Consider the following 15,089-nt stretch of genomic DNA (forward strand, 5'->3'; position numbering starts at 1 on the left):
GTGAGAACAGAGTCTTTCTCTTTTATTTATAATTATTTGAAAACATTTTAACCAGCATTTAACATTTTAGGGAGTTTAGATTCAACCACTGCCATGTGTTAGAACTGCAAGGTGGGATGGGAAAGTAAAGATTCCCAGTCTCTTCATGTTTGTGGTTTTATAGTGTCCATTATCGGCTGCAGTAAGTACATGGATTGATAACTTGTTAGTTTGGCCAATGTTTTGAGAAATGCCACAGGGATTTTTTTTTTTTTTTTAGAGACACAGCAAGTTCTGTAAACGTAGTTCCCAATTGTGCTGACTGAATTAAATCTTTGTGTATTTATATGCATTTCAGTTGAAAATCGCTATGATTTCCCTAACCACCACGGTTTTCATAGTGTGATATTTCTGAGTCAATCCTGCAGGACCCTCATCTGCTTTTCAGAGCGCCTACAATAAATATACATGAGCAGGGCCGTGCCAACACAGTAAGCGCGGTAAGCGCCGCAGGGGGGCGCCTGCTTTCAAGGGCGCTGGGCCATCAAGCTGTATTTAAAAAAAAAAAAAAAACTTACTCCTCCGCTCCATCCCCAATTCCCCGGTGCTTTAAATTTACCTCGCTCTGCCTCCGACGTCTGCGCAGCATCAGTGAAAGCGCTGCCTGTCTGACGTGTCTCCACCAGCCTTCCCTTTGCTCGTTTGTTCCCTCTGTGTCCCGCCCTCATGGAAATGATGTCAGAAGAAGGCAGGACACAGAGGGAACGAACGAGCGAAGGGAAGGCTGGTGGAGAGACATCAGACAGGCAGCGCTTTCACTGACGCTGCACAGACGTCAGAGCCGGAGGCGGAGAGAGGGAAATTTAAAGCACTGGGGAATCGGGGATGGCGCGGAGGAGGCTCAGGCCAAACCCAGCCATTTCCTCCATCGCGCCCCAGACGTGCCTTGGAGCCAGGCATGTCCGGGGGGTGGGGGGGGGGGGACGCACGTGCGCACCAACTGATGGTATGCAGGGGGGCACCAGGGACCCTAGGCACAGCCCTGTACATGAGACAGAGATGCATATGAATCTCGCGTGCGTATTCATTGTGCATGTCCTGTAAGCCCAACTGGCTAAAAGAGTCTTCAGAACCAGCTTGAGAAATACAACTGTAAAGAAGTTATCTCCAACCATAGTGAGGGTAGACTTTCTTTCTTTCTTATTTTGTGTTTTTGATGGATTCCATTTTAGGAAGGGAAACAAGCGTCCCTAGCTGCTGATTTCTCCATCACTCAATTCAAACACCTGGGCCGATTATTGATGGTCCATGGAAGAAACAGCTACAAACGATCGGCAGCCCTCAGTCAATTTGTCATCCACAGGAGCTTGTGTATCAGCACAATGCAGGTAATTTTGCTATCTCCTGGGGACAATTCTGGCAATTCTTGTACTGAGTTTCGAGCCAAGAGATAATCTAAACTTTTGTGAAGCTATAGATGTTTGAAAAGGTGTGCAGTAAAATTAGTTAGACTTAGCTTTATGGAGGATTTAAATCTAAACTTGTAAATAGGCTACAGCTCCTTCATAACACAGCTGCCCGATTGATTTTTAGAGTCAATAGATTTGAGAGAGTGTCTCCCCCCTCTTGATGAGCTGCACTGGTTACCGATTCATACTCGTATTAAATTTAAGCTAGCCTGTATGGTTTTTAAATCCTTAGTAGGTCAAAATCCAACTTGTTTGTCTAAATTTTTAATTTTACTGTCTAAGGGTCGAGATTCTCGTTCTACGAGCATTAATACTTTATTGTTTCCAAATTTTCTGGGAATTACATTCAAAAGATACTTAAGTAATTCATTTAATATTGGCAGTAAAAGTCTGGAATTCATTCCCATGTCAGATTCGATCAATTGCATCTTATTTTTTATTTAGAAACTAGTTGAAGACTTTTTTTTATTTTCAGATGTAGTTTTAATATACTTTTAGTTCTATATATATATATATATATATATATATATATATATATATATATATTGTAATTCCATCTGTTTGAGATGTTCATCTTATTGTGATCCATAATGAATCCTTTGGAGATATGACGGAATATAAGCTCTGTATAGAATACAATACATTACTTTGGAATTTCAAGACTGGGTTTTCAGATGTAAAAGGAAATAATTATGTTCTAAAATATATTTTTATTAGACTGTTTTTGTTTTACTTCAACATCCTAATCTGGATGGCGCTATCTACAAACATGCTGCTACCAGTTGATTTCATGAATTTACTCATTAGAGGCCCTTTTACTAAGCTGCATGTCCTAACTCGGCTCTTTCCTAGTCGCTAAGCCCATTCCTATTGTGGCTGTAAAGGTATTGTTTTATTTGTTGAGTTTCTAGCCATGAACCAATGTTGGCATTGGTGCGTAGCCTTCAAAAAAATTGCCTTACATTTAGACGCTAAGGGCCTCTGCGTTATGGAGAGGTTAACCAGTTAGTGTGCTAGTGATGTCAGTGCGCGAGCTGAATTGTACCCCCACGCTCATTCTCCACTCCTAACATGCCCCCTCAGCATTTCAACTTACTCTTTTGACACAATGAAGGAGCCTGCTTAACGGGCGTAGCCAGACAGCAGATTTTGGGTGGGCCTAGGCAAGAAGTGGGTGGGCACCAAGTGTTCTCCACCGCACCAAAAAAAAATATCTCAGCTGGTAGAAAAATGCTTCTCTCTACCTTGGCAGTCTGCAGCAGACATGCGCTGAAAACTGAGCATGCGTAGGTGCCAGTATCGTGGAGAGCAGTATGTTCGTTACCATCAGGGGGAAGTCTTCAGCTGGTAGAGATTGGGTTCCCCACCAGCTACCGCTAAATGTATACTACTGTTGGGTGGGCCCTGGCCCACCCAGGCCCACCTGTGGCTACGCCACTGCTGCTTAATATTGGGGATGCTCAGCACTTTTCCACAGCACTATGTCCTCTTAGGAGGAGACAATAATTTATCTGCAAAAGTAATTTGCATCCTCCTTTTCTTGGGGGATGGGGGAATCCAGGTCTTATTAGTAAGCAGCTGTTATAACAGGGCTCCCTAGTATAGATCAGCAAGGAATTGCCTATGCACTAAGGTGGGGCATCACAGTTACTTCTTGCATTGACCTCAAAATAGAGCACTAAATAACATCTTTAATAGAGTTTACTTTCTAAAGAGGTTATAACACTATGAGATAGTACTTTTTACTGTGGCAAGCAATTACTGTCTCTGGTCTTTGTTGTGTGTAATATGAATGAGTAGAAGGATATGGGATGGGGGTCTGTCATTTTACTTTTGGTTGTGTTGTGACTCGTACTCTGCTTAGATATGGGCAGAATATAAGTGAATAAACTAAACTACTTTGCACACAGAGAAACAGTATCTCTACATGGGTCCCTGTTCAGTCGGAGATGTTACATTGCTAAGGCATTAAATATATCGATAGTTATTGGTTGACCTAGTAGTCAACTTTGCCTTGTCTTGAGAGAGAAGTGGAATACTGCTCACATACTTTAATCTTAGTGGATATTTCCCTAAGTTTAGTTGAAGACAAAGAGTATGATGTTTTAAAAAAAATGTTTTTCAGAGTCAGAACCACCTCAAAAGGCTGGATGAGATGGATAACCATCTGTACTGTCTATATGCCTTTTTCTGGGAGCAGTTAGCCGGTACATCATGCTATGACTTCCACTGCAAAAATAATGCCAAGGATTAGCTCTTGCATATCATCACCTGGCAGCAGCCACATAATCAGAGCCCTCCCTCCAACTTGCGGCAGGCCAGAACTTTGAAAGAAAGTTCTATACTCTTGGACTGTTAGGCTACTAATCAGCACAGCAGCTGGCCTGCCAACAATTCTGTATATGCTTGTTGTGGTCTTGCATTAATATAATATAAAATCAGAAGGACCGGGCATAGCTTTCGAAGCAAAATAACAATCCCATAAGGCAGTTCCTAAAAATGCGGACAGTTTTTTTTAAGTGGTTTACGCAGCTAAGCCTTTTACCTACATTCAGCAGTTGTCTGAAACTTACTGTCACTGAATGTGAAAATCCACATATGACTCCACAATACGTACACACTGCTCGCTGCATTAAGAGGAAGTGTTCCCTGGATCACGTTTACGTCACAGAAGTGCAGTACGAGTGCATTTTCAGATCTCTGTGTATATTTTCCAGGAACATTCTACCCACAGGAAAAACGGAGGCAAGGGATCAGGGAGACCATATATCCACAGAAAATGTCAAACTAAAAGAATGAGCATACATTCACTTTGAAAAACAGTGCGAAAGCCTGCATGTGAAAAGTATACGTCATCCTACAAATCACCCCAATGCTAAAAGGAACCGGGGGGGGGGGGGGGTAACTGGATATTTGCCTCATGTCCTTTAGACATTTTTATTTCTCACACTTAAGGATGGAAGAAATGATCACACAGAATGTTTCAAAAGCAGTAAGCTATTTTTATTCATTTACATATATGTTATTACAAAATATCACCCATAAACAAAGCCTTACCACACTTCTGATCCTTAACGTTCGTATTAAGGTTCTACAAATAGCCGACTTTTGTAAACAGAAGGAAACTGTACAATTGAGGTGCTGACAGAAAACGTCATGTGGTGACTAATAAGGTCAACAGAAGGAAATTCTTTCTTCTCAACACAATGTCATATAAAGTAAACAGAAGTGTAGATGGGAGTTTGTACCAAGGTTGCCACCTACGATAAGATGAATAAATGAACACTTATGCTTTCGGCACAATTGTCCAAACTTTCACAACAGGCTTTTCTTCAACACAGGGAGATAGCAAGTGTGAGAGCTAATGATCTTACCTAATCTACCCAGGCTTAGAGTGAAGTTCATTCTTGTCACATGGTATATGTGCACGATAGACCCATTTGGCAACACTAAACCGTGGGATTTAGATCTGTGCATTGATGGGAGAATTCATGGATTCACAGAGGCTGTTGGCATGGGTAGGGGCCTACAGAGGTACCAAATTAGCCTTGAAAACAATGTACGACCACCTAAACTTCCGGAAATCATTAAAAACCAACGTTTTTAAAAAGGCTTACCCTACCGATCCAACTTAAATGCCTAATCTCTGCAACACAACCAAACAAGCACGTAATGGACATAACACAACTCTTCCGTTCCCCGATTCCCTAATGTGGCTGTGCCACATGAACTTGATCTTACCACAACATCACCCTGTATTTGTTCACACTGGAGCCTGCAAAGGCCTCTCTGGTACTATGTAAGCCACATTGAGCCTACAAATAGGTGGGAAAATGTGGGATACAAATGTAGCAAATAAATAATGGCAAGTAGGTACCTGCTTGGCTTTACAAAACCTTTGCATATTTGATGGAGAGCATGCCTTGAATGTAGGCGCAATCACTTATACGTGCTTGAAAACTGGTATAAATGAAGGTGCATATGTTACACATATACATTCACGGCTTAGAGTATGTCATAATTTATGTGCATACATGCTAACTCAGTCTACACTCTGCCCCTGTGCATGCCAATCCACAGAGTTCACGCCATCATGTCATGGCACATGCTTTTAGGCTGCTTGATTTTTTCTTAAGAGGTTATTTACATGCATATGTAGCCACATAAATGCGGGAATGATTTAAGAAAATAAAAAATTACCCCCACAAATTGCTAAGGGGGCAGCAAACAAAGGTATGCTAGAGTGCATAAAGAGAGGAATCGCCAACAGGGAAAAAGAGGTGATAATGCCTTTGTAGAAAATTGCAATAAGTGTACTTTGGAAGATGATGGGAGAGGGGAGATATGATAGAGACGTTTAAATACTTCCATGACATAAATGCACGGGAGGCTAGTCTCTTTCAATTTGAAAGGAAGCTCCGGAATGAGGGGGCATAGGTTGAAGGTAAAAGGGGACAGACTCATAAGTAGCCTAAAGAAATTCTTCTTCACTGAAAGGCTGGTGAATTTGTGGAACGGCCTCCTAGTGAAGGTGGTGGAGACATAGAGGCTCATTTTCAAAGCACTTAGACTTACTAAGATCCATAGGTTACTTTGAAAATTTTGTAAGTCTAAGTGCTTGAAAAATACGCTTCTGAATTCAAGAAAGCTTGAGACAAGTGTATAGGATCTCTTAAAGAGAGGAAAGGATACAGGATGGTATGGATGGGCAGGCTAAATAGTTCACACAGTCTATATCTGCCTTCAATTTTCTATATAGTCTACAGAATTGACATGCATAGAATGCTTAGATGCTATGATTAAAAGGTATGCAGTATATATGTTATGTTTCTGTACTGTGATGGATTCTGTCACGTTTTTATGTATTTTCTCTAGTACTCCGCTTAGGTATAGGTGGATTATAAATGTGATAATAAAGATAAAGCTATTTAGTGGCACTATCCAGTTGCCACTTATTACTAGCAGTTGGGCCAGCCAGATCGATTTAACCCTTATGTTACTACGTATGTTAGGAAGACTGGACAGAGACATTACTTTAAGGTTTTGTATCCCAGTTGGGTACATTCTTTCCTTCAAGGGAGACTGTGGCTGAATTTAAGGACCAGGATAAGAAGCTGATAGACATTGAATCTCAGTTTGGAATATTTATAAGCTGCAAATATGGCTAATATTAGACTATTTGACTCTGTCGCCAACTAGCATGCATGATTCAAGTGAAACATCTGCACTATAACATTTCCTAAAACTAGATTAATTTCTCCGACTGAGTTATTAAGGAAATAGTTTTCTGGAGTGCTACATTGGCCTTTGGTTAGTACTATATTCTGGAAATAATTAGACTATGTTTCTTCTTCAGAGATTTGGAAAAATCAGAATGAGGAGGATTTTGATGAGATAGTGGCTCCTGTAAGACCTCATTTGTTGGGCTTTGTAGAGTCCTTTTCTGACGTGATACCAGAGCTGCCTTGTTAGTTTACTTTTCTGCTAAATTTCATATTATGATACTGAAGGCATATTTTTACAAGAGTGAGGTGTTGTGTGGGCAATAGAGATATCTTTTTCCCAATGTCTCTAGGGCTACACAGGACCATAGGAGATGTTTTCTCTGGTTGAGTCCCAGGGTCTTAGCTCTGGGGTCAGTTTTTCTTTTTGAGGTTTTTCTGTAAACATTTAGTTGCTTATAAGGGAATTAAGCGTGTCTTTTTGGAATCTACTCAACTGGAAAATGTTCTTTTAGATAAGAATAGTTGAGAAGATGTGTTGAGTCACAATTGTAAGTTTGAAGGTATTTAGGGGGTTAGTGAATAGGGAGCAGGACACCAATGGGTTCTTTCTGTGCTTGTATTATATAATTTGTGGATATTATTAATGGCATTTGAAGATTTTTTTTGTTTTATGTTTCTTGTAACATTTTTATGTAATTTGTATTTTATTAATTTGCAAATAAAAACAGAAAATCAGTTACTTAGATTAAAAAAAAAGTTTTCTTAGAAATGAAAAAAGTGACCAGATAGTCTCTGAATATTAAAAAAATCTGGATTGAGATATAATTTATGTGAAGTTAACCAGGCCTTCTATGTTAAAAAGTTTTTCTTCTTATTTTTCTTCCACCAGTGATACTTAACGCTATTAGACTGATTAGGTGGTCTAAGAAAGAGCTATATTTTTTTCTTTAGCCTTCTCGTAAATTTTAAGAGAGGTTAACTTATTTATTTCCTAATGTTTATCATATGCGCTCTGTTTTTCTGTAACAAGATTTAATGCTTGTAATTTAATGTTGAAATTATAAATAATAGTAATAAATAAGAAAATCTAAAATCAGTAGGGAACTGGGACCTACAAGTCCCTGCAGGGATAGGAAAAAAAACAGGACTAGAATGCCCAGTTCAGAATAGAGGGAGCCAGAATGTGTGTGTGTCCTTGACAGGTTGGCATTAGGCATTATTTCAACCCTGCCAGCTGTTTTGAGATGCAGGTCTGTACATTATAGGGTGGAATGGTTTCTCTGAAGATTAGGCTGACCAGTTCTCAGTTGGTGTGGATAATGTTTTTTAAAAATTCTGAAACTTGGTCATGTTTTTGTTGTTGAAAAATTAAATGAGTCAGTCTGCGTAGTGAAAGTCAATTTTTTTTTAAAAATATAAGCTATTCTGAGTCCTTTAATAATTTAACATTGAAATGTTATGTAAAATATGACTTTCTCCTGATTCAAAGTTACAATGGGAATAAAGAGCTCTTACATAACCTGAATAACAGATGAGCCAGATACGGCAGCCTTATGAACATAAATCAAGGAAAGGCCCAACTGGGATAGAAAGTGTAAGCAAATACATTTTAATTCAGATTTTGTCTCATAGTAACAGAATGGAAAACTTCAGCAGACTTGCTAGTGACTGTGTGGCAACCTTGCAGAAATCTTGTTGTTTTCCATCTCTTCCATACACTGCAGTGAGGTCTCCAATCCCCTGCAGAAGCAGCAGCCAGGGTTGTCTCAGCTAAAAGAAGAGAAAGGCTTAGGTTTCTAAAATACAAACACAAACATACACACTTTCCTTTTCTCTCAATTCCGGTTTTAGCATATGAAGAGCTGCTAAAGGTCAAGGACTTCTTGAACTGTTTGGTTTCATAAGAATCGATGTGCCTTACCAGTTGCACTGCTTTGTTTTGTGCTTTGTTGGTGTGGAGGAGTGGCCTAGTGGTTAGAGTGGTGGACTTTGGTCCTGGGGAACTGGGTTCAATTCCCACTTCAGGCACAGGCAGCTCCTTGAGACTCTGGGCAAGTCACTTAACCCTCCATTGCCCCAGGTACAAATAAGTACCTGTATATACTATGTAAACCCCACAGAAAGGCAGCATATCAAGTCCTAGTTCCCTTTCCCCATTTCAGATTCTACATGGAATGTTGCTACTATTGGAGATTCTAGATGGAATGTTGCTACTATTTGAGATTCTACATGGAATGTTAATGTTGCTATTCCACTAGCAACATTCCATGTAGAAGCCTGCCCTTGCAGCCGCGCAGGCTTCTGTTTCAGTGAGTCTGACGTCCTGCACGTACGTCAGACAAACAGAAGCCTGCGCGGCTGCAAGGGCAGGCTTCTACATGGAATGTTGCTAGTGGAGGAGTCACCTAGTGGTTAATGTGGTTTATTTTGGTCCTGGGGAACTGGGTTCGATTCCCACTGCAGGCACAGGCAGCTCCTTGTGACTCTGGGCAAGTCACTTAACCCTCCATTGCCCCAGGTACAAATAAGTACCTGTATATAATATGTAAGCCGCATTGAACCTGCTATGAGTGGGAAAGTGCGGGGTACAAATGTAAGAAAAATAAAATAAAAATAAATCTGTTCGGAAACATTAACCCCAGTCAATTTTTCTTGAACTTCAACATCTAATGTAAAGTAGTATTGCAGTGTCTGCAATATAAATGTTAATGCCATAATGATAATGTTCCTAAATAATTTGATGATGGTACTATAGGTTTTCCTCATGTGGTGTTCACTTTCTTATATTGTAAGCCGCATAGGTATTATTTGAGGAATATCAAAATTGAAATTTGAAATATAATACATTGTTTTTTGTTGTTTTAACATCCTATCCCCCAACCATCACAATGATGGTCCTAGTTTAAAGAGGATCCTGAATCTGGCAGCTAGATGTTTCTGTTGTGTAAGGACTGAGATTCTTAAATTTCCCCCCCCCCCCCCAAAAAAAACCCCCAAAATCTTTGGGGTCATGAATGTTTCCTCTTCATCACCTCCATGCATAACAGACCCAGAGAGCAGACTCTGTCCTCAGAAATCGAACTCGTGCTTTCCACCACCACACTTTTTTTTTTATTCTTATAAACCAGTATTTTAACATTGTCAACCAAAAAGTGATTTTGAAATGTACCTGTGCAGTACTGTCCAAGTCCCCCCTTTGGAGCTGTGCTTATAGGATGGGTGTGCAAGAACTGTGATTCCTCCCTGTGGCCCTTTGTGTTCTTGCTGAGTTCTAGCCCCTAATAAGTCCCTTTCTTCCTTTCTCACTAACTTTGACTCATGTCTTTTCTTCTTTCTCGAACCCTCATCTCCTTCCTTGGGGATTTTAACATTCATGCTAATTATCCCTCTGAGTCTTATGCCTCTCAGTTTCTTGCTTTAACACCTTCCTTTGATCTTCAGCTGTTCTACACTACCCCTACTCACCAGAATGGCCACTGTCTTGATCATGTCTTCTTTTCCAACTGCTCACTCTCCAGTTTATGTACCTCAGTTCTTCCCCTCTCTGACCATCATCTGATAACCTTCACACTTAAACACCCTCACCCCCGTCCCATCCAATCTCCACCTATACATTTAGGAATCTTCAGTCTATTGAGTCTTGCACTCTCTCCCCACCAATGTTTCATCCCTCTTCTCAACCACTATGTTATCAAAATCTGTCAATGAAGTTGTCTCTTCCGATAATACTGTTCTCTCCTATGTTCTGGATACCCTATCTCTTCCCATTCCCCATTCTGTAAGGCGTACTAAACCCCAGCCTTGGCTGTCCTCTAGTATCCGCTACCTACATTCCTGTGCCCGATCTGCCGAACTCCTTTTGCTGAAATCCCGTGCCCATGCTGACTTTGTACATTTCAAATTCTTGCTGACCATCTTCCAGTCTAGTCTTTTACTTGCCAAACAGAATTACTATATCCACTTGACAAACTCTCTTGGCTCAAATCTTCAACATCTCTTTTCCACACTGAGCTTTCTCTTTAAAGTGCCTTCACCTCCAACCCCTCCTTCATTTTCTCCCCAGGCTATGGCAGAGTACTTTCATGATTAACCTTGAGTTCTCAACCAAGTCACCTCTATCTCCCTTCTCCCAGTCCATTCTGTCAACCTTCCTTGAACCCCTGCCTCCTTTTCTTCCTTTTATGAAATCACTGAAGAGGAAACTGTACATTTTTCTTTCCTCCTCCAAACTGACTACCTGTTCTTCTGATCCTATTCCCACCCATCTACTCAGTACTTTCTCTCCTATTGTCATCCCTTCTATCTGTCATTTCCTCAGTCTTTCACTTTCCACTGCAACTGTTCTAATGCCTTCAAACACGCTGTAGTTACACCATGCCTCAAGAAACCTTCATTGGACCCTACCTGCCCTTCCAACTATGCCCCCCCCCCCCCCATTGCTCCTCCCTTTCCTATCCAAGATTCTTGAATGTGCTCTTCACATTGTCTTGACGTTCTTTCATCTCAAGCTATTCTTGGTCCACTTCAATCTGGTTTTCGCCCTCTACATTCAACTGAAACAGCCCTTCCAAAAGTCTCCTGGCCAGATCCAAAGGTCTCTATTCTATCCTCATCCTTCCTGATATCTGCTGCTTTTGAGACTGTTGATCACCACCTATTCCTATATGTTGTCCTCACTTGGATTTCAGGGCTCTGTTCTTTCTTGGTTTTCTTTTGATCTCTCCCATCGCACTTTTAGTGTATGCTCTGGTGAATCCTCCTCCACTTCTATCCCACTATCAGTTGGTGTACCTCAGGGCTTTATCTTGAGACCTCTTCTCTTCTCCATCTATACTTCTTCCCTTGGTGCCCTGATCTCATTCTATGGTTTTCAGTATTACCTTTATGCTGATGACTCTCAGATCTACCTCTCCAACCAGAAATTTCAGCAGGATTCCAGGCCCAAGTCTCAGCCTGCCTGTCTGACATTGCTGCCTGGATGTCTCACCGCAATCTGAAACTAAACGTGGCCAAGACTGAGCTTATCATTTTCCCCCCTGAACCCACCTCACCTCTTCCCTCCATTCTCTCTCTCTCTGGATAACACACTCATCCTCCCTGTCTCATCAGTTCGTAACCTTGGGGTCATCATTGACTCCTTTCTCTCTCTTTCTCTGCACCTATCCAACAGACTTCTAAAACCTGTCATTTTTTTCTCTATAACATCACCAAATTCGTCCCTTCCTTTCTGAGCACACTACCAAAACCCTTATCCACACTGTTATCAGCTGTCGCTTAGACTACTGCAACGTGCTTCTCACAGGTCTTCCACTAAGCCATCTCTCTCCCCTTCAATCTGATCAAAACTCTGCTGCACAACTTATATTCCATCAGTGTCACTATGCTCATATTAGCCCTCTCCTCAAGTCACTTCATTGGCTCCCTATCCATTTCCATATACAATTGAAACTACTCTTGTTGACTTACAAGTGCATTCACTCTGCAGCTCCTCAGTACCTCTCCTCTTTTCTCTCCCTACACTTCTCCCCGGGAACTCCGTTCATCGGATCAGTCTCTCTTATCTGTACCCTTCTCCTCCACTTCAAACTCAAGGCTCTGTTCCTTTTATCTTGCTGCACCATATGCCTGGAATAGACTTCTGAATCAGTACGTCAAGCTCCAGCTCTGGTCGTGTTCAAATCTAGGCTAAAAGACCAACATTTTGAGGCTGCTTTTAACGCCTAACTCCTATTCACTTGTTCAGTAATTCCCTCCTTAATTCCATAATCCCTTATTTGTCCTGTTTGTCTGTCTTGATTAGATTGTAAGCTCTGTCGAGAAGGAACTGTCTCTTACATGTTCAGTGTACAGCACTGCGTAGGTCTAGTAGTGCTATAGAAATCATAAGTAGTAGTAGTAGTAATGTCCTCTAGCCAGCTCTACCGCAGGCTCCAGAAGATAGTGGAGGAGTGGCCTAGTGGTTAGGGTGGTGGACTTTGGTCCTGAGGAACTGAGTTCGATTCCCACTTCAGGCATAGGCAGCTCCTTGTGACTCTGGGCAAGTCACTTAACCCTACATTGCCCCATGTAAGCTGCATTGAGCCTGCCATGAGTGGGAAAGCACGGGGTACAAATGTAACAAAAAAAAATATATATATATCAAAGACACCTAGGAAGGCCCCTTCAAAATGCTAATGCACTAGGTCATTTTCATCAGCTACACTAGAGTGTTACTCATTCCATCTTTTCCTTCACTAACGGAAATCTCAACCTCATATTTCGCCATTTATTTCAGCTCGAGACTGCCAAGATTAACCCCATGGTTAACTCTTCACCCTGAAGCTTTTACTCCCCTTGTGCCACAGCTAAATCATGAAATCCATTCTTCCTTTAGGATATGCCAGCACAACCTTGGGGTCAAACTGAGATAACTGGACTTCTTTCATAGAGGTATAGGTTTGTGGTGTAAAACTGAACATGGGTCAAAAAGCCAGAAGGCCAGTATTGGGTTTTTTTGCTTATCAACCCCAGGCATTTTCCATTCTTGTGTTGTGTGATATGAAGTTTGGTCTCATAGTACTAAGGAAAAAAAAACATGTGCTTTAAAGAGGCTGTTCCCTGATTACTGCTACTCATTGCCCAATCACATGCTAGCAGAGAAAACTGACCTGCTTTTTCTTTATATCTGTGACGGTTATTAATAGCTTCAAACCTGAACTAATCCACACACTTGTTACAATTTTTTTATTGTTGCAGGCTGTTTTTTCTTCAGTATTTTACTTTGCTTCAGTTCCTCTCTACCAAGGGTTCCTTATTATTGGGTAAGCAATATTGATTTAAACTTTTTAACTGTATCTCATAAAACCTATCATTCATAGACTGTAGTAACTGGTTAGCTGGATGATGTACACATGAATTTTGCATTGACTTCATTGGTATAATGCTTACTATGATTTAAAAAAATTGTTTTATTGCTATGGCTTTAAGATTGGCTTATGGTAATCTGTTAAGTGATTGTTATTAGCGTAACTTACTGTATATAGTTTTAGAATGAAGTTTTATGATATATATTTTTATGTTTTTTTGTTATCCACTCTGAACTTGGTTGGTAAAAGTAGAATAGAAATAATTGAAGTTGAATTACATTGACTTACGGTTCACTAGTATGCAGAATTAGATCACAGATTCCCAGTCCTCTCCTGAAGGTGTACATCACCAATTGGGTTTTCAAGATTCCAACAATGAATATGCATGAGTCGGATTTGCATACACTGGATCTCCAATGCATGCAAATCTATTTTATGCATATGCATTGTGGGAATCCTGCAAACCTGACTAATAAGGTATGCTTTGAGGAGAAGGTTGGAAAACACAGGAACTCCTCCAATAATGCCCCTGAACCAGGGGGGGGGGGGGTGAAGCATAAGGGGAGCTGGAAGATAGAACACCGTTGATTGTTATCTGGGCACCAGCATTGACTATTAGGGCAAGTAGAAGTGCATAGCTGTCGTAACTTGTCCTGATATCTGAGTACCAGCTCTGAATATCAGGACGTAAAGATTCTGCACCATTTCCTACGTATGAATTTAACTTGATGGTTCTTACTCAAAGACCCATTTATGAGAAGGCACCTTTGACACTTGCTAATTTGATTAAAATGTATGGTCCAACAAGAAATCTGTGATCCTTAAATACATGTACTTTAACGATGTCCCCCCCCCCCCCCCCCATGAAAGACATTCATTTGATGACCACTGGGAAGGGGGTGCTTTTCTATTTGGCACCTTCCTTGTGGAATGCACTCCCCTACCAGAGAGTTAGGGGGGGATTTGAAAATGATGCTATTTGCTATTATTTTATTCTTTTTACATTGTTTTCCTTTTAATTAGTGATAGATTGTTATGTTATTTTATTAGATCATAGATATGAGTGGCCTTGAATGTACGAGTCTCTTCTATTTATTAATTGGATTTCCTTTTCTATTTCTTATATATTGTATTTTTGGATTGTAAACCGCTGTGATCTTTTTGTTTTTTTAAAAAGCCAGGTGGTATAGAAAACGAAATAAACTATGAACTAGGGCTGCGCTGAATATATTTGATTTGGCCCCGAATAGTTCCCTGAATACATTATTCATATTTGGCGGAATAGTGATTTAAATTTGAATACAAATAATCCAAGGCTATACTGTGCTAAATCCTGCTGAAATAAATACTTCACTTATTTTTTTGTTATGTTCACGCTCAATGCCCATTATTCGTATTTGGCTGAATAATAAAATATACTATTCGGTACAGCTGTACTATAAACTAGCACTGAATATTTAAATTTATGTTTCAACAATTTTTATTAATAGATTAACATATCCAATACACTTGACTGTGAACATTATAACTAATACACCGCTATTAAATAAACTCATCTTTATCCCCAGTCG

At 40.4% G+C, this 15,089-nt stretch overlaps 1 protein-coding gene across 1 annotated transcript in view; it reads left to right on the plus strand.

The window, feature by feature from the left end:
- The window catches only part of ATP9A (ATPase phospholipid transporting 9A (putative)), a 168,194-nt gene that overhangs the window by 133,790 nt on the left and 19,315 nt on the right, over positions 1-15,089 (plus strand). The window contains exons 23-24 of the mRNA XM_030212399.1: positions 1,212-1,367; positions 13,409-13,473. Of these exons, the coding sequence (XP_030068259.1) occupies positions 1,212-1,367; positions 13,409-13,473 (221 nt within the window). The remainder of the gene's footprint in view (positions 1-1,211; positions 1,368-13,408; positions 13,474-15,089) is intronic.

This window comes from Microcaecilia unicolor, chromosome 8, assembly GCF_901765095.1.
Source record: "Microcaecilia unicolor chromosome 8, aMicUni1.1, whole genome shotgun sequence".
NCBI classification, from domain to species: Eukaryota; Metazoa; Chordata; class Amphibia; order Gymnophiona; family Siphonopidae; genus Microcaecilia; species Microcaecilia unicolor.